This window comes from Prionailurus viverrinus, chromosome D1, assembly GCF_022837055.1.
Source record: "Prionailurus viverrinus isolate Anna chromosome D1, UM_Priviv_1.0, whole genome shotgun sequence".
Classification (NCBI taxonomy): domain Eukaryota; kingdom Metazoa; phylum Chordata; class Mammalia; order Carnivora; family Felidae; genus Prionailurus; species Prionailurus viverrinus.
Window position 1 is genome coordinate 58,423,255 of NC_062570.1, and position 26,097 is coordinate 58,449,351.

Here is a 26,097-nt window from a genome sequence, read left to right on the forward strand (position 1 = left end):
TTTCCCTGATGAGGAGCAATGTTGACCATCTTTTCATGCTGAGGCAGCCTCTCCTTATGAGCCCTCAGGCATGGCCAACTTCAACCTACCACCTTATGGATGGGAAAACCAAGATCCAGACAGGTTAAGTGAATTGCCCCAAATTGCTCAGCTAAGATGCTGTCTCCAGTTCTACTTGCCCTCAGAATCCACACATTCTTCTTACTATACCAAAGAAGGCACAAGTAGGTGCTGAGTCCCAGGGAGACAAGTACCGTGGCGGGGAGGGGGAGGTGGACAAAAGAGCCAGAGCCAGAGCCAGGGCTAGAGCCAACCATATCTTTATTAGTCTCTGCAGCAGGGCCACTAGAGCCCATACCTACAAGGGAACTTTAGCAGGCTACTCTGGCTACTGGGTAGGAATGTTAGCACTTCTGTTAGGACAGGGTGGGAGAGGAAATTGTAAAGGAGCCAAATGGAGAGATTGCTGGGCCACTTACAGGGAGGCACACATGGGGCTTCCCACTGGATCAGGCCCTAGAGGTGAACACTGCCATCTCCCCCAGAGTGAAGGAAGAGACAAAGCCTAAGATGGTGACAGCCACAGTTATGGACAGAGGGCCAAGTTCCTGGGGACCAGGAATGCATTTCCTGATGGAAGCACCATCCTAGGGCTGGAGGTCCTGAACAGAGCTTATCTGCCCCCCAGCAAGGGGACCCCAGGTTCAACTCCATTGCCGCCCCAGGCACCCCTAACATGGGGAACAAGTGTTTTCTGAGCACTGAAGGAACAGGGGATCCTGGAAGCTGATAGTGGGAAGGATGGGGCTAACCTCAGAGAGTGTTTTGGATTTCAGTATGTGTCAGTATTAACAGGCAATATATTCATTATAGGCGCAATCATGAAACTTCCCTCCAAAAAGCTCACATCTCCCCTTTACCCAGCAAGCTCTTTAGCCTGGAGATCTTATCCCAGTCCCCACCCCAGCCTAAATGAACTTTTAATTCCTTGGACATGTCCATGATAATCATTGCTCTGCACTCTTGCAACAACCCTACTCCTAGCCTACCTTCTGTTCTTTACCCTCGTGTCAAAGGATTGATAACTCTGTCCTGTCAAGTGTTTGTTTACTTCTGTTTTTCCCAGCAATCATGGAGGTGCTGGAGGAAAAAACCTGACGACTCGGTCTCCAGTACCTGGGAACTTTAAGTCACATGAGTCGTTTTCTGTGTCCTGGTGTATTGGAGGGAACCATGTCTATATGTGTCTATAACAAAAGTCTGGGGTGTCTGGCAATAGATACAAGGATTTTGAGCTATGTTTGTGCCTGGGATGATAGCTTCTTGCAACGTAAGGGGTGAGAGTGGGGGAGTGGGATATGGATGATCCAAGTCCAGGGGGACTAGTGGAGAAGAAGGAGCCGAAGTACAGCAGGACTTAAATCGTGGAGGGTGGGGTCAAGGAGGAAAAGGGGTCTGTTGGTCTAGGCGCAGGGTCCACACTCCCAGTCCCAGGGCTCAGAACCAACAGGGAGACCACATGAGCGAGCCGAGCGCGGCACCTGTGGCGGCCCCCGCGAGCATGCCCATGGCCAGCGGAGCGCCCGCACTGTAGCAGGGATCCTCCCGCACTACTACGTGCGTCACGCCGGGGCCTGTGGAGAGAGCGGTGAGGGACGGGGACTTCAGAGTAGGGAGCAGAGAGATCTTCACTCCTCTCCTCCCACTAGACTCATGCCCAACCCAGGGTAAAGAGCTGAGCCCACTCTTCTGCACCTCAATCGGAGAAACTGAGGCCTTGATGCGGAAAGGACTTGTACTCCTTCTCCAGGGCTTACTGGCCTTGTATCTGCTGGGACCATGGGGCTAGAGTGGAACAGCGAGGAAACCCAGTATCTCTAAGAACCTCCAGGCCACACCAGAGGATGGGCGTTCCCAACCGCCAGCCCCTGGGGCGGAAGGAGGCGGCCGCTCCCGCGTTAGCCACCAGGGGTCGCCAGCAGCTCAGAAACGGGTATTGCTGGTCAGACAGCCTAGAGAAGTGAGGTCAGTTCTGGAATGTGGAGGTACACTGGTTCAAGAGATATTCCGAGTTTCGGGATGGGGAGGGCCCAGTGGTGGGTACCGCCTGGAAAAATCCGTGGTCCCCGCAAGAGTGGTTTCTGTCCCAGCTGCAGGGGCCTGGGGCTGGATCTGGGCAGGGGGCGGGCCAGGCTGGAGACTTACCTGCATAGGGCGGTCCGTAGTAGCTGCGTACGTATGTGGCTTCATGAGCATTGGGAGTTACCACCTCATAGTAGTCCTGGTACGGGCTGTAGACACGCACCTGGGGAGCCCCACTGGGTTACTGCCCAGAAACTCCCTGGCCCAGGTTTGGGCCCCTACCCACCACACCCTGCTTAGGTTCTTCTGGGCCTACAAAACCACTTCTTCAAGGTTAGAAATGGATCCCCAGGAACCAGCAAGCTCCTGGAGAAAGACCCTGCCTGCCCACATGGTCCATGGTCCTTGTCCTCTAAAACTGTAGCCCCTACATCCAGATCCCATTTTCTCACCCTACCCTCCTACCTATCACTCCCCTGGTCAAAAATCCTCCACAGTGGGGCACCTTGGTGGCACAGTTGTTTAAGTGTGGGACCCTTGATTTCCATACAGGTCATGATCTCATAATTTGTGAGCTTGAGCCTGGAGCCTGAGTCAGGATCTGTGCTGTCAGCCTGGGATTCTCTCTCTCTCTGTCTCTCTCTGTCTCTCTCTCTCTCTCTCTCTGCCCCTCCCCTGCTCATGCACTCTCTCCACATAAACATTAAAAATATATAGATTTTTAAATTCCCCATGGCTCCCAACTTCCCTATGTAATCTAATATTTGCTAGCTGCTCTCCAATGGTCCCATTTGGAGAAAGCCAATGGATTTTTCTACTCTCCTAGTCACTGGGTAGGGCACCTGGCCAGCCCCCAGGCCCGGAAGTAAAAGCAGGTTGGGGAGGAAGGAAAAGAAAGGAGGGGATGGATGGAAAGTAACTAAAGTATTATCAAGCATCCACCATGTACCAGGTTCTGAGGGAGGTGTTCATATGTATTACTTCCTCTAATCCTTACTGCAGGCATTATTATCTCCACATTACCACAGAACTGGGGGTGGGAGGCTCAGAGAAGAATGGTCATTTTTCTCTCTCTGAGGGAGGAAAGCAGTCTCTCCATTAGAATCAACCCCTCAAAGCCTAACTCAGAAATCATCCACTCCAGGAAGCCCTTTTGGTTTCAGAAAGAATTCTTTCTTCCTAAGTTCTCTATGGGCTGTCTTTCCTCCTGGACTTTCCTGCCTGTACCCCAAATGTGAGCTACTTATAGACATGGACTCTGATTAATTTCTGTTACATACGGGATCTAGTGAATAGCAAGAACCAATAAATATACGCTGAATTAAATAGAAACTCCTACTCCATGCCCCTCATTTTACCATGAGGGAGTAGACCTAGAGGGGAGCAAGATCCCCTAGTCTCCTGGCTCCTTCTTCTTAGCCCCCTTCTACTCTATATCTCTCTCAAACTAGGTGTCGCCCCTGAATGGTCCAACTCCTCTTAGAAGTCAGGTGTCTTAAACTCCACCTATCTCGAAGGGATTTTATCACCTTTCTGTCTCCTGAACCTGCTCTTCCACAAATGCTTTTCTCTAAATGCCACTACCGTGTACTCAAACCAACACATCAGGTTGGCACTCTCATCTTCACACGCTTGTCTTCCATATCACACCAGCCACCAAGTCTCATGATTTTATCTTCTAACTATGCTCTTCTGTCCATCCTTTTGGCCAGTGCCAAGAGAATAATAAGCCATTGATTTGGCAACTTGGAAGTTGTGGATGACCTTGAAAAAACATTTTTCAGAGGAGTGGTTGGGGGGAGAATCCAGACTATGGAGAGTTGAAGAATGGTTGAGAAATAAGGGATGGAACCAACATGTCATGACATCCCTTTCAAGAAATTTGGTTGTAAAGGGGGTTTCTCTAAATACATACCTGTGATTTCAAATCTCCATGCCATTTTTTTTTTTTTTTTTAATGTTTATTTATTTTTGAGAGAGGGAGGCAGAGCACAAGCAGGGGAGGGGCAGAGAAAGAGGGAGACAGAATCCAGAGCAGGCTCCAGGCTCTGAACTGTCAGCACAGAACCTGACATGGGGCTTGAACTCACAAACCACAAGATCACGACCTGAGCCAAAGCCTGACCCTGAACCTCCTGAGCCACCCAGGCACCCCTCCATGCCATTTCTCTTTGATGAGGATGCCTTTCTTCCCTTTTTTCATTCAATTACCTAACTTATCTTTCAGACTGGGCCCAAGTATTACTCTCCCTGAACCTCAGGTTCTGTTGGGAGAACAGACTTAGCCCTTAGACTCTCCTTATCACAGCACCAGTCACTCTGCAGTGTCATTGTTTGTATCCCTTTGAGTGTGTGTCTCTCCCATCAGACTTGAGACCCACAAGGGGGTCTAATTAGGCCTCATTGGAACATGATAGCTGCCTAATGTACTGAATTTATCTCAAGTGAGTCAAATACAGAGCCAGACTGAACTAAGGTCACCCAGCTCTAAGTCCAGCCTCAATTTAGGGACAATGACCAGTTCCAGGGTAACACAGTAGGCTCAAACAATGCTCAGTCTCAAGTGACTTCCCTCACTGTGCTCTTCCCTAAAAGTGATCCAATAGAGCTTTCTGGTGGTGGGTAGCCAGGATCTAAGCTCCATGCCTGGAAGGGTCTAGAGAGATCCAAGCACTCAGATCCCCATTTTTATTTGTAGAGACTTTAGGATCTAGAGTGTGTATCTGCACGGCAGCTGCACAGTGAGCCTATGGCCTCATCTGGCCTTAGAGAGAATGGAAAACACCAACTCATGCCCCTTGGCGGCACCTGTTTCTACCCTCTAGGTCTGGGAGGCCCAGAGGTAAACTCATATGGGTCACCTGGCAACGATCCTCCAGGGACCTTAGGGACAGAACCTAAGGGCTTGATCCCTGATCCTCTCCCTTTCTGCAAGCCCAGCCCCTTTTGCAAGTCCAGGGTCAGCCAATCAGGAGGCCACATACAAATAAGTTCCCTTCCCTCAGAAAAGCTGTTTTTATAAGGTTTACAGCTTTTTAAACCCCATTTTTAGGCATCCCCACTTTTTTTTTGGGGGGGGGGACAGAGAGAGACAGAGCATGAACGGGGGAGGGGCAGAGAGAGAGGGAGACACAGAATTGGAAACAGGCTCCAGGCTCTGAGCCATCAGCCCAGAGCCCGACGCGGGGCTCGAACTCACGGACCGCGAGATCGTGACCTGGCTGAAGTCGGACGCTTAACCGACTGCGCCACCCAGGCGCCCCTAGGCATCCCCACTTTAAACAAACTTACATCTTTGGGGTGCCTGGGCGGCTCAGTCGGTTAAGCGTCTGGCTTCGGCTCAGGTCATGATCCCACTGTTTGTGTGTTTGAACCCCGCATCTGGGTCTGTGCCGACAGCTCAGAGCCTGGAGTCTGCTTTGGATTCTGGGTCTCCCTCTCTTTCTGCCCCTCCCCCGCTTGTGTGTTCTCTCTCTCTCTCTCTCTCTCTCTCAAATAAACATTAAAAAAAAAAAATCTTTAAACAAACTTGCATCCTCATTTGGGTAGGGGGGATGTCTCAGAATGCTGGGATGGGAATCCTAGTCCTGCCACTGAAGAATCAAGTGTCCCGGTCAAGTTATGTAGCCTCTCAGAGCTTCAGTTTTTACATCGGTTAATAGGGATAGTCTTTCCTACAATGTCTTTCCTACAATGCCCACTCCCAAGGCACAGTGAGAATCCAACTGAGCCACGTCTATGCACCTGGACCTAGGTAGACCTAGCCTTCTGGGTTCAGTGGTTCTGCACATCAGAATTACCTGAATAACTTTTTTAAACCACAGATTTCCAAGGCCCCACTCCAGACCTACAAAATTAGAGCATCCAGAGGTAGGATATGAACGTTTAGATTTTTTTTTTTTTTTAAGTCCTGAAGTGATTCTAACTCACAGCCACATCAAACACCACTGTACTAGAAAAGGAGTTCACAGTTGACTATAAGACCACCAGCACTCGAAGATAGGCCCCCACTGTACCCACCCCATGCCCTGCTGAGCACTGGGGACAGAGATAGGATTCATCCCCCAATCCTGCTTTCCAGAAATTCTGGGGTAGGAGGAAGGGAGACAGATGTGGACTAAATTATGACATGTGACAGTGATGCCATTAACAGAGGTTTTTCACTCCTCCTTCCTCCCTTTAGTCATTCACTCATTCGCTCATTCGGTGAACACTACCTGAGGCCCACCTGTGCCCCAGCTCCATGCACCGGGAAGAAGGGGGGTCAAAACAGACTGTCCCTATCACCGAGTACTCATTGAGCACCTGCTGTATACCCAGCACTGAGCCAGGCTCTATAGAGGCAGAGCTGATCAGACCCAGTCTTTGCCTTGGAGGAAGTCCCAGGTCCCATGGGAGAATAGAGACCGAAATAAAGGGACTTGAAACGAGGCCTAATAAGATGATACTAAGCATTAGTGCAGCAGGCTGTGAAGGGAGTGACGATACCTGGAGGTCTGGGAAGTCCTCCCTGAGGAGGTGGTAGCCTTTGAAGTGGCTCTTAGAGGCTAAGCATCAGTTTGTCAGAGGAATAAGGAAACTAAGAGTCTTCACGGCAGAGAGTACGGCATCTGCAAAGCCTGGGAAGAGGCAAGAGGTCTGGTGCAGCTGGGAAGCTGGAGGAGCAGCTACAGCACAGGGGATGAGGGGATGTGGTAGGTGAGATTGGCTCAGGCTGGATCCTGAGAGAATGGGACATGAGATCCTTGAGATCTCAGGCTGGATCCTTGAGAATGGGACTGTGGTTGGTGTTCTGTGAGTGATAGGTAGCCATGTAATGTTTGTGAGCAGAGAAGGGATGTGACTGGGCCCAGTTTTGGAGGCACATCTTTGTGGCCAGAATGGAGGCAGGGAGGGCTGAGCCAGCACTTACCCAGATCCGCCTCTCAACCTTACAGGGGCTCCACGAGCGGGTCACACACCTGACCTTGGGGCAAACCCGGCGGCTCCTGGGAGGGACGGTGGCTCCGGTTGGGGCCTGCTCAAGCCACAGAAACCCAAGAAGGGGGAGGGAGGGAGGTGTCAGTGGCCCTCTACATCTGGAGAAACTCAGTTTTTAACAGGCCCAACCTGAGCCCTCTGCCAGCTGGGCAGTGGAAAGAGTGGTCCTCTTCCTCCTCAGCCCATGGTAATGGAGGGAGGCTCAGAGGGGGACACTTTGCCAAAGTTACCCAGAGAAGGATCAGTAGTGTCCCTCCATAATTAGCCCACCTTCACCGGTTTTAGGCTGCTGAGGCTCTATCTCCAGAAAGGACAGAACAACTCTGATCCGCCCTCCCACCCACCTGTCCTCCCCTTCACTGACCTCCCAGCCTTGTCCTTGGCTATGACCCTGGCCCTATATTCCCTGGAAGAGCCTCTGTCCAGAGTGGGGTATAAATCGGCAGGACATGGAGGGACAAAGCACAGGTCACTCCTACATAGGCACAGAACAGAGAGAAGTCACGGACACAGGCGTGAACACTCAGAGACAAGAAGACACTGGTACAAAGACTGAGGCACAAACACATTCCACTCAAGCAAGCCCTGGGATCAGACAGGTGTGTGTGACGGTGGACAGTGGGAGGGGGAGTAGAGGGTCAGAGCAGAGACTGTGGTAAGCAGAGCAGCAGGAAGGTGCACAGGCAGAGGAGGAACAAGGCAGCTTCATAGAGTCACAGAGTGCAGAACAGAACGGTCAGCCCTCACCTCCTTCTGCCTCTTTTGGGTGGGACTCTTTTGCTCTGCATATGGGGAATTTGGAGCTCAGAGCCAGGTTAGCCAACAGGGGTGTCTCCGCCTTGTAGACCACTGCTCCAGCCTCCTCACTTCCAGCTTTTTCTAATCCAGTTTCCACCCAGAATCTGCTCCCCAAAGTCTGGCCAAGTCCCTCCTTCTTAATGCCCTTTGTCATTCCCCACAACCCTCCTCAGAGGTCATTTCCCCCATTTCTTTCCCTCCATGTATTATCCAGCCAGGACAGACTCCTGGCACTTACACACACATACACACACGTGCACATCTCACCCCTCACCTCTGCTCATGCAGTTCTTTCTACCAGTAATGCCCTTCCCTCCAAATCTCACTGACCTAGGCTCCAATACAGGCTCTTCCGCTGACTTAAGACTATGAGACTTTGGACAAGTCACTTCCTCTCTGAACCTCACCTTCCCTATCTGTAAAATGGAACTAAAAGTACAGCCCTACCGGAGCTGTTGGAAGATTAAATGATACAACTGATGGCAGGTACTGAGCACAATGCTCAGCCCTCAGCAGGTGCATGTCTAAGAAGGGTTCTAAATGCAATCCAGTCTTCTCTGCTACTTTCCAGCAGAGTCTCTCTAGGTGAGATTGGGCTCCACTGCACCACACATAGAAGGAGCAAGCACACAATGTGGAGTCAGATGGGGTCAAGGCCAAGCTGGGCTATCATTGAGCTGGGGGCCTAGGGCAGCTCCTCAAACCCACACCTCCATCAATCACTAGGCTCTGTTGACTCTACCTCCTAAATATGTCTTATCCTCATTAGCAAGGCCTTAGACCAGACCTCCAGCCAGTCACTAGGACTCTGTCCCAGCCTTCTAACTGGTCTCCTGGCATCCACTCTTACCCTCTACAGGCCATTCCCTACCTACCAGCCAGACTATATTTTTAAAACACAAATCTGGTCTGATCTGTTCATATCATCCCACTGCTTAAAAGCTTTCAATGACTTCCTGGTGTTCTTAGCAGAAACCAACATCTTAACACATCCCATAATGCCTGGCCCTGCCAACCCTCCTTCTCCCTTGCTCTTCCTTCCTAAGCTCCAGCTGCCCCAGCCTTCATTCTGTTCTTAAACTTACTGAAGTCTTACCCTTTCTCAGGGCCTTTGCACATGCAGTTCCTCTGCCTGGAAAGCTGTTCCCTTTACCCCACCCCACCCCTTCTACACAGTCAATTTCTGTTTATCCTTCAGGGTCTCATCTTTAGCCTTGTCTGAACTCCCATCTGGACCAGGCCACCAAGGTGGTCACACATTGAATGCACGGTGCACATCTCTGTCAAAGCAGTTACCACCGTTGCAACAGAATCATTAACTGTGTGATTAGTTGCTTCCTCACACCCGGCTGCCCACTAGATTGAATCCAGGAGAACAGGGCCAACATCTCTTTACTTAGTTCACCTCTGATCCCTGCCCTTTGTCAGAGTGCCTGAATATAGTAGGAACTCAGTAAATACTTGTTGTGTGGATGAATGAAGCTCAATCTTATTCTTTGCAGAGAGGTAATAATAATCCCAGCCTCACAGGACTGTTGTCAGGAGTAGGTGGAACTGCACCTGTGCCACACCTAGCACATAATAGTTGCTCAATAAAAGATAGTTTCTTTGCCCCAGCTTACATGCCACCCCCTACAGTCTCTCTCTCTTCTCCAAGCACCAGTTGTCTGTCTTCTGTCCTTTTACACTTGGACTCACAGTCTCTGAGTCCACACAAGCCTATTCACTCACATTTATGGGAACTGAGAATTCCTGGCAGGTGGAGACCGAGTCTGAGTCACCCATGATTCCATGGCAGGAAGGGGTGGGGAGGGGAAAAGGAGGGAATGGGGGGCTCACCGGGGTAGAATTCGCCTCCAGTAACGCCGTCTTCCACGCTCTGCAAAGCAAACCCATCAGACCTTGAGGAGGGAGTTTGGGAGATTGGGCCCCTAGCTGTTAAGACTTTCGTCCTCAACACAGCCTCAGCCCCAGTCTCCTGTAAAGGGGGGAGGTCCCCTTGACCCCCTTGGGTAGACAAAACCCCTCTCCCACCCCAGTCACACAGACAGAGCCCTCATTTGAGCTGGAGGCTCCTAATTCATTCTTAGTCCACAGTCTTCCCCTCTTCCAGCTTCCCCGTCTAGACACTAGACAGCTGGGCTTGGGTGGTCTCTTCGGGGCCTTCAGATTCTGGCATGCTTGGGCTGGTTCTCTAGCTGCAGCTCACCTCCACACCCCAAACCTACACACACACAGTTCCCCAACGCTCTGACCCCAGAGCCCTGTGAGGGCCGAGTGGACACAGGACAATCAGGCCTTTGTTGGTTGCCATGGCACCTGGCTAGGGTGGACAAGGCGGCTCTGTGCTTTGTCGGGCCAGAGCTCAGCTTCCCCCACTCCCACACACCCCATCTCTTTCACTCTCCTACAATGCAAAGGCCTACTGACCCCTCGGCCCGAGGGTAGGAAGGGAAAGAATGTGAGTAAGCAGACACACCCGGCCTCACAGTGTGGATCTGCATCGGACACTGGCATGTCTCTGCAACACAGTGGGCTGCCTCTGTGAGGCGGGGCAGGGTCTCCACCTCAGATCAAAGGCCACCCACTAAGGCATTTCCTCAGGAGGCAGTGGGAAGGGAGGTCCTTTATGGATGCCACAGGGTTGTCTGTTCCATATCACCCCCAAGTGAGCGCTCATCTCAGAGCCTGCTAAATACACGACGCTGTATGATCAAGGACCACACACCTGAGGCCGGTGTGCCCAGTCCTCCCTCCATAGTCCCGGGTTCCATCACAGGGTGATGTGAGGACTTTTCTGGGTACCACACCAATCACCACGAGCCATTCAAATCCACTCTGCCCAACCTCTTCCCTGTTGACTGATCTTTGTCCCCTCTTCCTATACTTTGGGAATCAGAAGGCCCAGTGAGGAGGAGGCATCTGGTTACGTTCCCCAAGATTTCTCCCTATCCTCTCCTGAGAGGACTTACACGGCATCGTCCTTGGTCTCTGCGCACAGATACAGGCGGGAGCCCTCCCGGAGGTTCACAATCAGCAGGCCATCTCGGCTCCGGCCCTCTGGGGGCTGCACATCTAGAGACAGACACACACATATGGGGTTTCCACGGGGCACAGGCCCCAGTAAACCAGAAACAAGAATAGGGACGGACTTCAGGTCCTGTTTATTGGCCAATGCCAACCTCCTCTGATCTCACACACTTTCTCTGGGATTCTGCTTTACTCTTCAGAGCCTTTCAACCTTTCCACGTTGCCTATTGCCATAGTTAGACATCTATCAGTTACCCTGTTATGACTGTGGCCTGAGCCCTGGTTGAGATTTGCTCTGTGACTCTGGGCCAGTCACTTAACCTCCCTGATCCTCCTTATCTCTTTTCATCTTTATCCAGTTTCTAGCACCTAGAGGGCAGGAACCTTGTCTGACTTGCCTCTGTGACCCCAGCATAGGACCCAGGCCCAGCACAGGGTAGGAACTCAATAAGGAACCGCTATCTTAATTCAAACCCACATGAGTTGGAGTTGAGAGACCCAGAAGCAATGTCTATGGAAGCCCTCTGAAGCTGGCAAGAGCCTCATGCAGATGTTATCAGACAGACACAATGGGAGGGCCATGGACATAGTCACAGTGCCAGAGGGAAAAGGGCTTCTCACCGTGGCACTCTTGGCCGATCTTTATGCTGCGGACATTGAACTGGATGAGCACGCGATCCTCCTCGTCCTGTGCAGTCTCATCATGGTAGTAGCCCAGGGTCCCATCCAGCCACAAGGCAAACCAGTTTCGCTTCCAGCGGCGGAGGATGGAGCCTGTGCAATAGTTCACATTTGCTAGGCAGGCTGATTTCAGAGCCTGCTAGGGGGCAGGAGCCCTGGATGGGCTCCCAGAATCCCCTCACCCACAGCCCCCAGTGTTATAACATGCCTTTCTTGTCTATCTACCCCCTGAAATGATGGCAGAACCTCTTTCTGCCTTGCTCACCCAGTGGCTCCCATTGGGCCTAACACATAGCAGAGGCTCCATAAATGTGTTGAATGGTAAATGAATGACCAGATTTCTTCCTTGGGGGCTTCCAAGGCCAAGCCCCAAGTTTCAAGGGCAAAGGCCTCTTCCTACCCTGAGCCTCCATCTAATCCCTTATCTTGCACTTGTGTGACAGTTGTTTCTGTAGTGTCAGCCTCTTCTACCAGACTGGGGTGTCCACAGCTCCCCACCCTGGACTTGGCACCCAGCAGGACCTGGGTTCAGTGTTTGCTGAATTGAATGAACTGAGAATGGGTCATGGGGTGTTGGAGAACTCCTAACCCAGGAGAGCTCTTCTTCAGATCATGATTCTGGTCAGAGGTGGGTCTGGAAGCCTGAGCCCTACCTTTGGACATTTTACGACTGAAAATCTTAACAGAAAAGGCAAAGTCATAAAGAAGCTTCTTAAGGCTTTACAGATCCCAGAGCACAGAGGCGTTTTCATATTATTCTGAGCCTCATTCCACGGCCAGCCCTGGGCTAGTGCTGTGGATATGCAGAGCATCAAACCCAGTCCATGCCCTCAAGGAGCTCACAGTTTGGGGTCAGTATGGAGTGGGGGAGTGGTAAGACCCATAGATGAAGGCAGTTACATTATAGGGGGATCCGTGCTATAACAGAGGTATGCATAACGCACTGGGAACAGTGTAGGGAGCCTCTAACCCAGCTTGGTGCTACAGCAGAGGCGGAGTGGAGGTTAGAGGAAAAGTCAGAGAAGGCTTCTCCCAGAAGGGGACATTTTCCAAGCAGTCAGGAATAGGAAGGACACTCCAAGCAGAGGAAAGAGTATAAACAAAGGAGAAAGGGTAAAAAGGGTCTTGTTTCTTGGGAGAAGGGTTCACTGTGGCACACCTAACAAGCCACTTCCTTCACCCCTGTCCCTGGACAAGGTATACAATGGACAAGGATTTGGCCCAAGGTTACTTACTCTGTCTCCACAGCCAGCCGCCCCTCACCAGGGCCATTTCTTCAAAAGGACTTTCCAGGGTGGAGTCAGGCGGAACCTGTCGGAGGATTCACAGGACACACAAGCCTCATCAGCAGCTCTGGGGCAGCTCCCCAGAGAGAAGCCCCCAGCCCTGCCCTCCCTGGGGAAGCCACTGAGGAAACGTGGAAACGTTTAAGGGAGTGTTAGTAAACAAACAAGGGCAAGGCTGCCGGTCTCCTCCTTCTCGGTCTCCTTCTCCTTCTCCGCTCTAGAAAGATAATGGGAGCACTGTCCTCGTGGGGTCAGCAGGGCAGCCACCCGTTGTGCGGGGGTGGGGGTCAGGAGCCTGGATTCCAATCTCAGCTCCATAACCTTTGCCATGTCCCTTCTCTCTGGCTTCTGTTTCTAGATTTGTGTCTATGAGGCAAGTAGAGGCTGGAGTGGGGAACAGTTAACAATGTTGGAAACCCTGGGATTTTGAAATGCTGGCAGCGCAGAATATTAGAATCATGACAATGAATGAGGGACTTTCATGATAAAAAAAAAAAAAAGCTTCCCTTCCATTTGAATCTCACCTGAGCCGTTTACAAAGTGTGTAAAATAATAGTTCAATAGCTTCTATTATTGACTGAGCATTATATGCTGGATATGCTTCTCAGTGCTTTTGTCTATTATCTCATTGAAACCTCACGAAAATCCTTGTTACTCCCAGAAAACAGGCCTGGAGAAGTTCAACCACTTACGCAGATCCCCTCGATTAGTAAACAGAGGAGCCAGCATTCACACCCAGCAGTCCCAGCTTCTAACCATTACAACAGTAGGAGCTTTTAAAACTCTCAATACCCAGGTCATACCCCATAACAATTAAATCAGAAGGTCTGGGGCTGGGACGCAAGCATTGATAGTTTTTAAAGATCCCAGGTGATTCTAATGTGCAGCCAAGCTCTGAAACCACTGCATGTACTATACCACGTCACCTTGTCCCCACTGTAACTCTGTTGGATGGGTAGAATCTTGACTCCTATTTTACAGATGGACAAACTGAGGGACAGCAAACGACTTGTCCGTGTATGTGATGGAGCTTGGACTGGAATCCAGATTCCCTCTGTTCCTGAGGGCGACTTACTTGCGAGTAGGTGGCTCTGCCCCTCCCCCACCTGCTTACACCTGTTGCTGCGTAGCAAGAGCTGGAACACCTGAGCTGGAAGGCCTGGCTTTGTCCCTACTTCTCCTGCCACTCCCTCCCCTCTCCAAGCCCTACACTGGTCAAAGAGGGTCAGGTGCAAACTCCCTCTCCAGCCTCCCCTTGATGCACCCACCTGTCTACACCTGTGGCGGATGCTGCTGCCAAAACGGCCGCTACTTGATGCTTGCTGTTACCCAACCTGCTGCGCCTGCGCTTTGTGTGCCCCAGAGAGCCTGGGGCATTTCAATACCAGGGCTGCGCCCAGGGCCTGGCTGCCCCTGGGCCCCGCCCCCAGGTCCCGCCCCATGTCCTGGGAGGGGATGGGGCGGGGAGGGATGCGCGATCACGAGGCATTCTGGGACTTGTAGTCTGAAGCCCTAGAGCTGGATTGCACAAGGCCTGTCCTGGGTGGAAACCCTGTGTTGACCTGGAGCACAGGTGAGCAGATGCACCTGCAATTTTATTTTGCCAAGACATCTGTGCACTCATTTATCATGAAATACATTTCCTAAGAATCATTAACTCATTCTGTAGAAAAAAGTAAGGTAGTAAGTAAGTAAGCCAGGCTCCTAGTCTTGTCACGTTTTTTCAATACTCGGTTTGTGCCTGGCACTGTTCTGGATGCTAGTGGAGGGCGCAAAGGAGCATCTGACAAGGCCTTCCCTCCTTCCTTCCCCAGCTTCCAGTCTGGTGGGGTAGACTAAATGGAAACACAAGTAGAGCACAGGGTATGATTTAACAATGGGAGAAAAGAGTCTGACTTTGCCCAGGAGGTTCAGGAAGGCCTCCCAAGGAGGCTAAAAAGGGTTCTTGAGGGATGAGTAGTTTCCCAGGGGGTAGACCTAAGAGAATCATATGAGCACTGATCAGAAAGTTCAAAAGATGGGGCAGCTGGGTGCCCCAGGCAGTTAAATGTCTAACTTCAGCTCAGGTCATGATCTCACGGTTCATGGGTTCAAGCCTTGTGTCGGGTTCTCCTGACAGCTCAGAGCCTGGAGCCTGCTTTGGATTCTGTGTCTCCCTCTCTCTCTGCCCCTCCTCAGCTCGTTATCTGTCTCTCTCTGTCTCTCAAAAATGAATAAACATTAAAAAAATTTTTTAAAAAGGAAAGTTCAAAAGAATATGCAGTGTTTCAGTGTGTTTGGAAAGTACAGTGCAGGGGTGGGGAGGGCATGGGGAGTGGAAAGGGATGAAGCTACAGGTTTTGCAAGGACATAACATGAAGCCTGGGATGACAGGCTCAAGACTTACTTGGGTATTATGACATAGTGACTGGAGCTTTGGGGGTGGGGGTTTCAAGATGGAGAGTTAGGTGGTTTGATTTGTGGGTAGAAAAGATCTCTCTAGGGCATAGTCAAAAATGATTGAAGGAGGCCCACTGGAGAAAGAATATTGTTTCTGTATCTACAACCTGGGCTCCTCTTCCAGGATCATTTCCTAAATAGCTTAACCCCACCAAACCCCAACTAAGAGCAGATCCAGGATGTCATTCAGAGAACAGGGATGTCAGGGCCTGAAGGGCTCTTGGTCCTAAACCCCATCTGAGAGGGGCACCCACCCTGCCCTGGACCCTTCTTCCTGTCCCAGAGACCTGTTCCTTACCGGGGCTGCAGGACTCATGGTTCCTGGGCGGCCAGGGCAGCATTTCCCAGAAGGTTCCTGCAGGGGGTCATTTTCCTGAGCGCCTTAAGAGATAAAGGGATCAGGAAGATGCTACCAAGTGGGAGCCGGAAGGGGGAGGTAAGAGGAGGCATACAGATCGTAGAGAAAAATCGTCCTCCCTCTCCAGTCACTCCCCAACCTCCCGGACTGATCTCAGCTGCTGACCTTCATTCAGTTCATTGGGTAACAAATCATCGGTAATTTGGTTGTGGTCTTGGCCTAGTTATCTCTAAGATTCCCGAAGCAGGGGCGGGCCGGGCCTCCTCCCACGGTCGGGGCGTGGCTAAATCTGCTTTCTCCAGCCTGGCTGGACAGTGCCATCACCCCAGTCCTGGCTGCACAGCCTGGCTCTTTAAGCTTTCTCTCGCTTCTGAATTTCTGTAATCCTGACCTTGAGCCACCCCGGCGCTTCGCCCCTTCGTGCTGTGCGCGCCTTGCTGAAGGATTCGCCATGACCAATCCTATTAGCCGCTGAGCTCCTACGTCTCCGTGCATTCCCCAGGAACCAGCTTTACCAAAGCACAGTGCCTTTCTGACCCTGAAACGTCCCACCCCTGCCTTCTCCTAATTAAATATCCGCCTCACAGTGCAAGGAAGGAAGGGAGAGAGTAAGGGAGGGAATACAGACGGTAAGGAGGGGAAGGAAGAGAAGGAAGTGGAGGAAGAAAGGAAGGCAGGGAGAAGGAAGGAAGAGAGGGACGGAAGGTAGAAAGGTGGTAGAGAAGGGAAGGAGAAGCAGAAAGGAAGGATGGAAGGAAGGAAGGAAAGGGTGGAGCTGGCCTCAGGAAATCTAGACCTGGATTCTGCCCCTCTCCCCAACTCTCCTTGCTCCCTTCTGTGAGGGGCTGTTTGGTGTCCTTCATAGAGGAGTGGGGGAAGAGGGCAGACAGCTCCTAGATTACATACTCTGGATTTAGCAACTGTATGAAAAGGGAAGATTCTCCTGCAACAGTGTGTAATTCAGGGGGATGAGTCCCCCACCACCCTCCCAAAGAGGGGGTGCTATGACAAGAAAAAGGAGAATGGTGAGTGTTAAACTAAAACCACGGGTACCTGTACAGAATCTAAATGCAGCCCCATCTGGCGTATGTGTCTAAAATGTTGGTCAATGGCCCTCTTTGAGAAGCTGATAAAGGGGCGCCTGGGTGGCTCAGTCGGTTAAGCGTCCGACTTCTGCTCAGGTCATGATCTCATGGTACGTGAGTTCAAGCCCCGCGACGGCCTCTGTGCTGACAGCCCAGAGCCTGGAGCCTGCTTCAGATTCTGTGCCTCCCTCTCTCTCTGACCCTACCCTGTTCATGCTCTGTCTCTCTCTGTCTCAAAAATAAATAAACATTAAAAAATTAAAAAAAAAAAAAAAAAGAGAGAGAGAGAGAGAGAGAAGCTGATAAAGGAGCCTGGAGCCTGCTTCAGATTCTGTGCCTCCCTCTCTCTCTGACCTCCCCCATTCATGCTCTGTCTCTCTCTGTCTCAAAAATAAATAAACATTAAAAAATTAAAAAAAAATAAGAGAGAAGCTGATAAAGGGTGTAGATTCTGCTCGTGGGAAAAAATGCACACACATACACATTTTACATTTTGCATGTAATTCCTGGGAGTTCATAGACCCTGAAGCCATGACGATTACTGCTGAGATTGTCTTTAATTTCCAGAGCTGTGTAGACTGTTGGAAAGAGTGTGGGTCAACAGGTGAGAGATGCTGAAAGCATAGCAGGAGTCCCAGCTCAAAAGTCTTGGCTTTGAGAGACTGTTTAATCTACTGAAATGTATTGAGACCAACAAGCTAACAAGTAACTTTCAGGTTTCTCTTGTAACTGTGGTGCATAGAACCATTGGCAGAGAACAAGTATTTGGCTATTTCAAATGTCTCTAGTGGGTGAACAGTTCATATAATATATTGTTTAGAGAATAGTGAACTAGCTCATCAAGTTAAAATTTACCACTCATATTTTCAAGACAGTATGATATAATGCGAATAACACACTAGCTCTGTTTTAAAATTCTGAAATTTATTTTAAGGTGCAATTTGATCGAAAGTAAAAAGTTATGTGAAAGGTTTTTCATAATAATCTAGTGACATATATACCATAAAATTCAGTCTTTTAAAGTGTACAATTCAGAGGCACCTGGGTAGCTCAGTCAGTTAAGTGTCAGACTTCAGCTCAGGCCATGATCTCACGGCTTGTAGTTTCGAGCCCCACGTCAGGCTCTGTGCAGACAGCTGAGAGCCTAGATTCTGCTTCGGATTCTGTGTTTCCCTCTCTCTCTGGCCCTCCCCTGTTCATTCTCTGTCACTCTCTCTCAAAAGTAAATAAACATTAAAAAAAAAGTGTACAATTCAGTGTTCTAATATATACAGACTTGTGCAACCACCATCACTAAATAATTTCAGGACATTTTCATCACCCCAAAGAGAAACTCTATACCCTCTAGTGGTCATTCCTTTCCCCCAACCCCTGGAAACAACCACTACCTACTTGGTCTCTATGGATTTACCTCTTCTGGACATTTTGTTTGAGTGGAATCATGCAACATGTGGCCTTTTGTGATGGAATTCTTTCACTTAACATGATGTTTTCAAGGTTTGTCCACGTTGTGGCATGTATCTGTATGTGTATTTCATTCCTTTTTTTTTTTTAAGTTTATTTACTTATTTTAAGAGAGAGCATGCACACAGGGAACGGGCAGAGAGAGAGAGGGAGAGAGAGAATCCCAAGCAGGCTCCGTGCTGTCAGCACAGAGCCCTATGTGGGGCTCAGCCTCATGAACTGTGAGATTATGACCTGAGCTGAAATTAAGAGTCAGACACTTAACCGACTGAGCCACCCAGGCATCCCCAGGGTACTTCATTCCTTTTTATTGACAAATACTATTCCACTGTATGGCTATACCATATTTTATTTATCCATCAGTTGATAGACATTTGGGTGGTTTCCACTCTTTAGCTATTGTAAACAGTGCTGCTATGAACATGTGTGTGAGAACTTTTGTGTGGCTATATGTTTTTATTTCTTTTGGGTGTGATATTGCTGGGTCATATGGTAACTCTATGTTTAACATTTCATGCTATCAACCTGTTTTTCAAAGGGGCTACACCGCTTTACATTCCCACCAACAGCGTATGAGAGTTCCAATTTTTCCATATCCTCATCAACTTTGTCATTGTCCATCTTTTTTATTATAGCTGTCCTAAGTAGGTGAAAAGTATTATCTTGTTATGGTTTTGATTTGCATTTCCTTAAATAGCCAATGATGTTGAGCATCTTTTCATGTGCTTATTAGCCATTTGTACATCTTCTTTGGAGAAATGCCTATTCTAATCTTTTGTCCATTTTTAATTGGATTATTTGTTTTTTATTGTTGGGTTGTGAAAAGCTTTTAAGCTAAAAAGTTATAGGTAATTCAAAAATAATTTTGAAGAAAATTAAGTGAAATGGTATAGGGCCCTTCTTGTGTTTCAGGAGTTTGAGTAGAAGGGTTATGTGGAGGCTCAATGGACCCGGAAGGTGACATGCTTCCATTTCCTGGTTGGGAGTGTCCAGAGAAAAACCCAGCCCATGAGGGAGTATAAAGAGCACAACTTCTTGGTGGAAAGCCGTGGGTTTGGGACGGGGTGAGGGATGACCAGTATCCAGGCTTCCTGGGGCATAGGGAATCAATTTTCTATGTCAACCTGGCTAGGTTATAGTACCCAGCTTTTCCATCGAAAGCTAATCTAGGTGTTGCTGTGAAGGTATTTTGTGGATGTGGTTAACCTCTACAACCAGTTGAATTTAAGTAAAGGAGGTTATTCTCAATAATCATCCAATTAATTGAAGGGCCTTAAGAACAAAACCGAGATTTTCCTGAGGAAGAAGACTAGTCAGTCTATAGACTATAGTCTCAGCCCCTGCCTGAGAGTTTTCAGCCTGCTGGCCTGCCTTACTGATGTCAGACTGGCCAGCCCGCACTGTCACATAAGCCAATTCCTTGAGATAACTCTTTTTTTTTTTTTTTTTTTTTAATTTTTTTTTTTCAACGTTTATTTATTTTTGGGACAGAGAGAGACAGAGCATGAACGGGGGAGGGGCAGCGAGAGAGGGAGTCACAGAATCGGAAACAGGCTCCAGGCTCTGAGCCATCAGCCCAGAGCCCGACGCGGGGCTCGAACTCACGGACCGCGAGATCGTGACCTGGCTGAAGTCGGACGCTTAACCGACTGCGCCACCCAGGCGCCCCGAGATAACTCTTTATATATGAATATGTAGCCTACTGGTTCTGTTTCTCCGGAGAACCCTTACCGATACAGGGGGGAGGTAGATGTCTTGTCATGAACTTCCCATTTGAATCTATTGTAAACACCAGATGTGTCTGACAGAAGGGGAACTGAGACCCTCCTATCTCAGAAGAAACAGCACCCCATACCAGAGATGGGGGCAGTGCAACTGTTTCCTGAAAACTGCTCCATCTGGATCATCATCTAGAAGCTCAAGTTTAATTATGGCTCCCATTGTTCTTTGTTTCATGTTTACAATCTCTTTTCTTGAGATAAAAAGGTTCCTTTCAGCCTCCTGTGCTCTTTCCAATGGTCATGATCTTTTAGTTCAATGCAATAAAAGGATAAATGATGCTTTCCAGATTTTCTTCAAGGTCTTTTTTTAATGTTTATTTCTTTCTGAGACAGAGAGAGACAGAGCATGAGCAGGGGAAGGGCAGAGAGAGAGGGAGACACAGAATTTGAAGCAGGCTCCAAGCTGTCAGCACAGAGCCCAACGCGGGGCTTGAACTCACAGGCCGTGAGGTCATGACCTGAGCCAAAGTCGGATGCTCAACCGACTGAGCCATCCAGGCGCCCCTTCAAGGTCTTTGACTTGCACTCTGAAGGTCTTCAGCTCTTCATTTGCATGCTCATCTTGTTATTTGCTTCAGAACTTTCCTCTTCTTGCTCCAAGTGATAATCTTTCTGGACAGATAATTTTGCAAGAGACTCCATTTCTTTCTCTTGATAAAGTTTATCACTTCACGTCCTCTCCCCTGAAGATTTTGATCTGTACTTTTTCAGTGGAGGTTTGTTCAACCTGAAGACTTTTTTTTTAATTTTTACTTAAAAACATTATTTTTAATGTTTATTTATTTTTGAGAGAGAGAGACAGAGTGCGAACAGGCGAGGGGCAAAGAGAGAGGGAGACACAGAATCCAAAGCAGGCTCCAGGCTCTGAGCTGTCAGCACAGAGTCCGACACGGGGCTCCAACCCACAAACTGGGAGATCATGACCTGAGCCAAAGCTGGACGCTCAACCGACTGAACCACCCAGTCGTCCCTCAACCTGAAGGCTTTTAAGATGATCTGTCCTGTTGGCTTTTCTGTTCCCTTCTTTAGCAGTGCTGATGTAGAATTGATGTCTCTCTCCATCTTGGATTTTTAAATGCGCACTCGACTTTTCAATATCAGCCAGTGTCCTCCTGGCTCTTCTTGTCTGGTCATAAATACTGTCTCCACCTCCTGATTCCAACTTATTATGTATGTTGCCTTCCCCAAGGGAAGCTGTTAGGTCTTTCATCTTTAGCCAACATTCCTCCAGAGACTTGATCTGACTCTTCACACAGGCCATGGAGTTCTGTATGAAGGCCCTAAACAAAAAGTGCTTTTGCTACCCATATGGTTTTAAATTCGCTTTTGCTTTTTCCACTTGTACTTTTATAGTTTTGGTTTCTTTTTATGGATTTGTGGGTTTTTTCTTTTTTTATTTATGAGAGAGAGAGACAGAGAGCATGAGCAGGGGAGAAGGGCAGAGAGAGCGAGAATGCCAAGCAGGCTCCACACTCAGTGTGGAGCCCCACGTGGGGCTCGATCCCATGACCCTGGGACCGTGACCTGAGCCGAAATCAAGAGTCAGACACTCAACCAACGGAGCCACCCAGGCTCCCCACAGATTTGGGTTTTTTTATGGATTTTGGATCTTTCTCATGAAAAAAGAGATGGGCTTATCTTGATCTAAATATTGAGTATTTTCTTTTCCTGGCTGGTTTGCTGTTAAGCAGAAGATGATCCAAATCATGGGGTTTGATGTATCAGGTCGTCGGTCACTTCTGGGCTTTTATCTTCTTTCACCTCAGGATGAAACTGACGGGAACTTTCACTTTATGAGAACTATGTTGAATTGTTAATGGTATGCTCCTTGACTCTTGGTATAGAAAAAATTTTTTTTCATTGACTGAAAAATTCTGCCTAAAACCAAGAGAACTGTTAACATAGCTACCATCACTGCACACATGACTCTCTCCCTTGACTCTGGGAGAGGGACACTGGTCTCGTTCTGCATAGAACTTTACGGCATCTCCCAGTTTGCCAACAGCGCAGATTCAAGGCAGGATGAAACCCCTCCATGGCACCCAGGCTGCACAGAGCCCCCTGCTGTCACCGAGTCCTGCTGTGCCACATTGTGGAGAACACTGAGCAAGGTTTCTTCCAGAACCAAACCTGTCTGGCAACTGGGCAGACCAGAGTGAGAGGGTCAAGGGGGCATAGCCCTGTGTCAAATACCCTGATACCCTCAACCTTATGCAGGGCTCCTTCTTTTCTCCTGCTTCCTTTTCCTCTGTGGCCCCCAGGAGGACTCATTCTATTCTCTGTGCACACTGCTCCCTCTGCCTGAAAGCACTTTCTCTTGCTGCCCATCCTGTAGTCACTGGGCCTAATCATCCCTGTGTCCCCAGTGCCCAGTGCAGGGCCTGGCACAGAATAAGTGCTCAATGCTACACACATGTTCATGAAGAGAATGAATGGGTGAACGGATGAAAGAGGGACAAAGCCATCATTTGCTCTCCCTGAAGATTTACACATAATGCTCACTGTGTTGCCTCAGCAGATGGTTCCCTTAGGAGAGCTTAAAACTCCTTTCAGAACCGAGTGCCAGATGGTGGAGAGAAGGGGAGGAGGTGGCAGCCCTGTCCTGGCTCCCCATTCCCCCTGCCACCCCCAGTAAGAGACTTTGAACAGGTTAGCTAACCTCTCTGAGTGTCCTTTCCTCATCTGTAAGCAGGGAGAGCAAAGCCTGCCTCCTGCCATGTTATGAGGATTAACACAAGGGCCGATAGAAAGCCCTGCAAGTAAGGAGTTCAAAACATTCTAGTGAACTTTTTAATTCCATTATCAAGGTATTTAGCAACTCTTTCCATTCATCAAGCATTCAGTTATTCCATGCAGGTTTAGCAAGAGCCTCATGGTAAAATAGCTTATAAACTTAAGAAAAAAAGAGATAAAATTCTCTTTACTGTTAAGATTATATACCGAGTAAACATAAGAGACTCTAGTAAAAACTACTAGAAGTAATGAGAGAATTGGAAAAAATGACAGCATATAAGATAAACATAGAAAGCAAAAAGAAAAAAATTTTTAAGAACATTTTATGTTGAGGGGCACCTGGCTGACTCAGAAGAGCATGACTCCTGATCTTGGAGTTGTGAGTTCAAGCCCCACGTTAGGTGTAGAGATTACTTTAAAAAATAAAACCCTGGGGTGCCTGGATGGCTCAGTCAGTTAAGTGTCTGACTTTAGCTCAGGTCATGATCTCACGGCTCTTGAGTTCAAGTCCCTCATCAGGCTGTGTGCTGACAGCTCAGAGCCTGGAGCCTGCTTTGGATTCTGTGTTTCCCTCTCTCTCTGTTCTTCCCCTGCTCATGCTCTCTTTCTCTCTCTCTCTCAAAAATAAATAAATATTAAAAAATAAAAATAAAAAAAACCTTAAACAAAAAAGAACAAAAAAACTTTTATGTTGAGGTATAAAAAACAGCAGCAGATTTTTGGCTCCCCTTTCCGCCGGTCCCTCCTCCTCCGGAAGCTTAGTGCCCAGGCCTGGTTGGTTGAGAAGTTCTTCACCCCCTTTACACATTTGTTCTTGGGTGGACAGGGAGGCTATTTCATCTAGATTTTCCAGTTGTTCTCCGCGGGAGCACCCACTGCTAAAAGCTGCTGTCTCGTACTTGGATGCAAAGGTGTCAGTCTTTTCTTCTACTCTTCGAGTGAGGACTCAGAAACAAAATTGGGAGGAAAACTACCTCTAGAGCAACCAAAACTATGAAATACTTCAGAATACACTGAAGAAAAGCATAGAATCTATAAAGGGAAAACCATAAAATTGTATTAAAAATATAAAATGAGATTTGAATGAATGAAAAGACATGCCATGTTCTTGGACAGGAAGATAGAAATTCATAAAATTGTCAATTCTCCAAAATTACTATGTAAATTTAATTTAATTCCAACTGTAACACTAACAAATTTCTTTCTTCCCCCCTTCTCATCCTCTTTCTCTTTCTTCGTTCTCCTTCTCCTCCTTGCCCCTGCTCCTGCCGCTCCCCTCCCCTATTCCTTTCCCCTCCCCTCCCGTCCCCTTCACCTGCCCCTTTTCTTTCTCCGTTTTATTCTTCTTTCAGAGTTGACAAAAGGAAGTATGAAAAATGAGAACAGAGGAGGAGCCTTGCTCTCTAGAAAACAGAATTGACTAGAAAGCCAGTGTAATCAGAGCACTGATTGCTAGTTTATCCCCAAAATTCACTCTTCTTCTCCTTCCTTAGTAGAATCCTAGATTTACATTGGGACACATAGCCGCTTGGAATTAGGACCACCTCTCCCAGCATATCTTCCAGCTTATTGCGGCCATGTGAGTAAGTTCTGGCAAATGAGATATAAGAGGTGTCCTGTGCAACTTCAGGAAATGGCCTTTGAGGGAGAGACATATCTTTCTTCGTCCCTTCCACCTTCTGTTGATCGAAAGGCAGCCATATGGCTGAAGCTTGAGTGGCCATCTTGGACCATGAGAGAAAAGTCATGTGTTGAGGATGGTGGAACAGGAGAAAAAGAGCCTGGGTCCCTGAAATTGTGGAGGGTCAAGCCAGCTCTAGATTACTTATCTCTGGACTAAATCTATGTGAGAGAGAAATAGATTTTTATTTAGTTTAAGCCACCATCACGTTAATTTTTCTGTCATAGGTAAACCTATTTCTTTTTTTTTAATTTTTTTTAACGGTTATTTATTTTTGAGACAGAGAGAGACAGAGCATGAATGGGGGAGGGTCAGAGAGACAGGAAGACACAGAATCTGAAACAGGCTCCAGGCTCTGAGCGGTCAGCACAGAGCCCAACGCGGGGCTCGAACTCACGGACCGCAAGATCATGACCTGAGCCGAAGTCAGCCGCTTAACCGACTGAGCCACCCAGGCGCCCCGGTAAACCTATTTCTAATTAATGTTGAATTTGGTATCTAGAAATAGATCACTGCAAGTAACAAAACTGAGGTGCTTAATTAATGAGTGCATTGGGTTGCAGATGGCAAGGACTCAGGCACTGCAGACTGGAAAGCTTGCGACTCTTGTTATACAGTAGTAAAACATTTGATCCAAAAATTGTGTGTTAGTTGCCTATTACTGTGTGGCAAACCATCCCCGAACTTAAAGGGTTAAGACAATGAACATTTTACTACCTCTCACAATTCTGTGCATTGAAGGGTGATGGTTCCAACTGGGTGGGTCTTCTGCCGGTCTCACAAGGGTCTTTGATGAGTCAGATGGTGGCTGGGGAGGGAATATCCAAGATGCCTTCACTTATGTGTATGGGTGGGATGGCTGGAAGGGCTGTGACCTCTTTCTCCATCCATGTGACTTAGCTTGGGCTTCTTTACATGGCAGCTGGATCCCAAGTAGACAAAAGTGAAAGCTGCCAGACCTTCTTAAGGCTTAAAGTTAGTCACAGGACCAGCCCAGATTTCAAGGGAGGGTACTACACAGGTTGTGAATACTAGAAGGGGTGATTCATTGAGTGGTAAGCTTCAAATATTAGCTACCCCATCTTGAAAGACAGATCATAGGCTACCTGAGGTTGTGGCAATGCAGTGTAATAATGTAGAAAGGTAGGGAAATTTAGAATGTTGATGTTTTCCAGCTCTTTCTTGCTACTTCTAGCAAAATCCTGCTGGAGAGAAAGAAATAACGAAACTCAAACTAGAGCTAGCCACTCTGTACAGCTTTACTAAGGGAGGAAATCTTTGCTATTACCTATAATCTGGGTGGACCAAGAATCCTTTAATTTTGAGTATTGTAGAGTTTAAAAAGCCAATTGCTTCTGCACTGAAGCCCTTCGGTTTGTTAACTGCACAGTGGCAGCTTTAGGAGAGATAAGACAAGTACCCTCTTCAGAAAAGCAGTGAGCCTGTTGGCATGGAAGGATGGTGCTTTCCCACCCACGAGTATTGTTTCAAATGGTCTGAAGAGAGCCATCATCCAGCTGGAGGAATGAGTGATAAGGAAAAGATCAGAGCCTTCAGGCTCGAAAACCGTGTCTAGATGAGGTCTTTGGCTGTGGTTACTCACACTGAAACTGACCAGAACCAAATAGACCAAAGGTCTACTAAATTTTTTAAGGAATTGTGCTATCAAGGAAACCCCAAACCCAGCCTGCAGAAGCCT

The 26,097-nt window shown here is 48.4% G+C and overlaps 1 protein-coding gene across 4 annotated transcripts; it reads right to left on the reverse strand.

Moving 5' to 3' along the window:
- Positions 1-304: 304 nt before the first annotated feature.
- PLEKHB1 (pleckstrin homology domain containing B1) lies at positions 305-25,198 on the reverse strand. Of its 4 annotated transcripts, none has more exons than XM_047878225.1 (8): positions 25,116-25,198; positions 12,807-12,882; positions 11,512-11,664; positions 10,833-10,935; positions 9,700-9,739; positions 6,995-7,099; positions 2,206-2,305; positions 305-1,634 (listed from the first exon to the last, which is right to left on the reverse strand). In XM_047878225.1, the coding sequence occupies exons 2-8, from the start codon at positions 12,841-12,843 to the stop codon at positions 1,498-1,500; spliced, it is 675 nt and encodes a 224-aa protein (XP_047734181.1). In that variant the 5' UTR covers positions 12,844-12,882; positions 25,116-25,198; the 3' UTR covers positions 305-1,497. The 4 variants fall into 4 exon arrangements, with proteins under 4 accessions (XP_047734181.1, XP_047734179.1, XP_047734180.1 ...); XM_047878223.1 differs by lacking the exon at positions 25,116-25,198 and adding an exon at positions 15,595-15,671; XM_047878224.1 differs by lacking the exon at positions 25,116-25,198 and adding an exon at positions 14,126-14,241.
- Positions 25,199-26,097: the final 899 nt, after the last annotated feature.

Coding starts and splice junctions, on each gene's coding strand:
- PLEKHB1 (XM_047878223.1), bottom strand. Junction 7,100..9,699: donor TGGAGGCGAATTCTACCCCG/GTGAGCCCCCCA, acceptor TGGCTTGAGCAG/GCCCCAACCGGAGCCACCGT. Junction 1,635..2,205: donor CTACGGACCGCCCTATGCAG/GTAAGTCTCCAG, acceptor CTCTCTCCACAG/GCCCCGGCGTGACGCACGTA.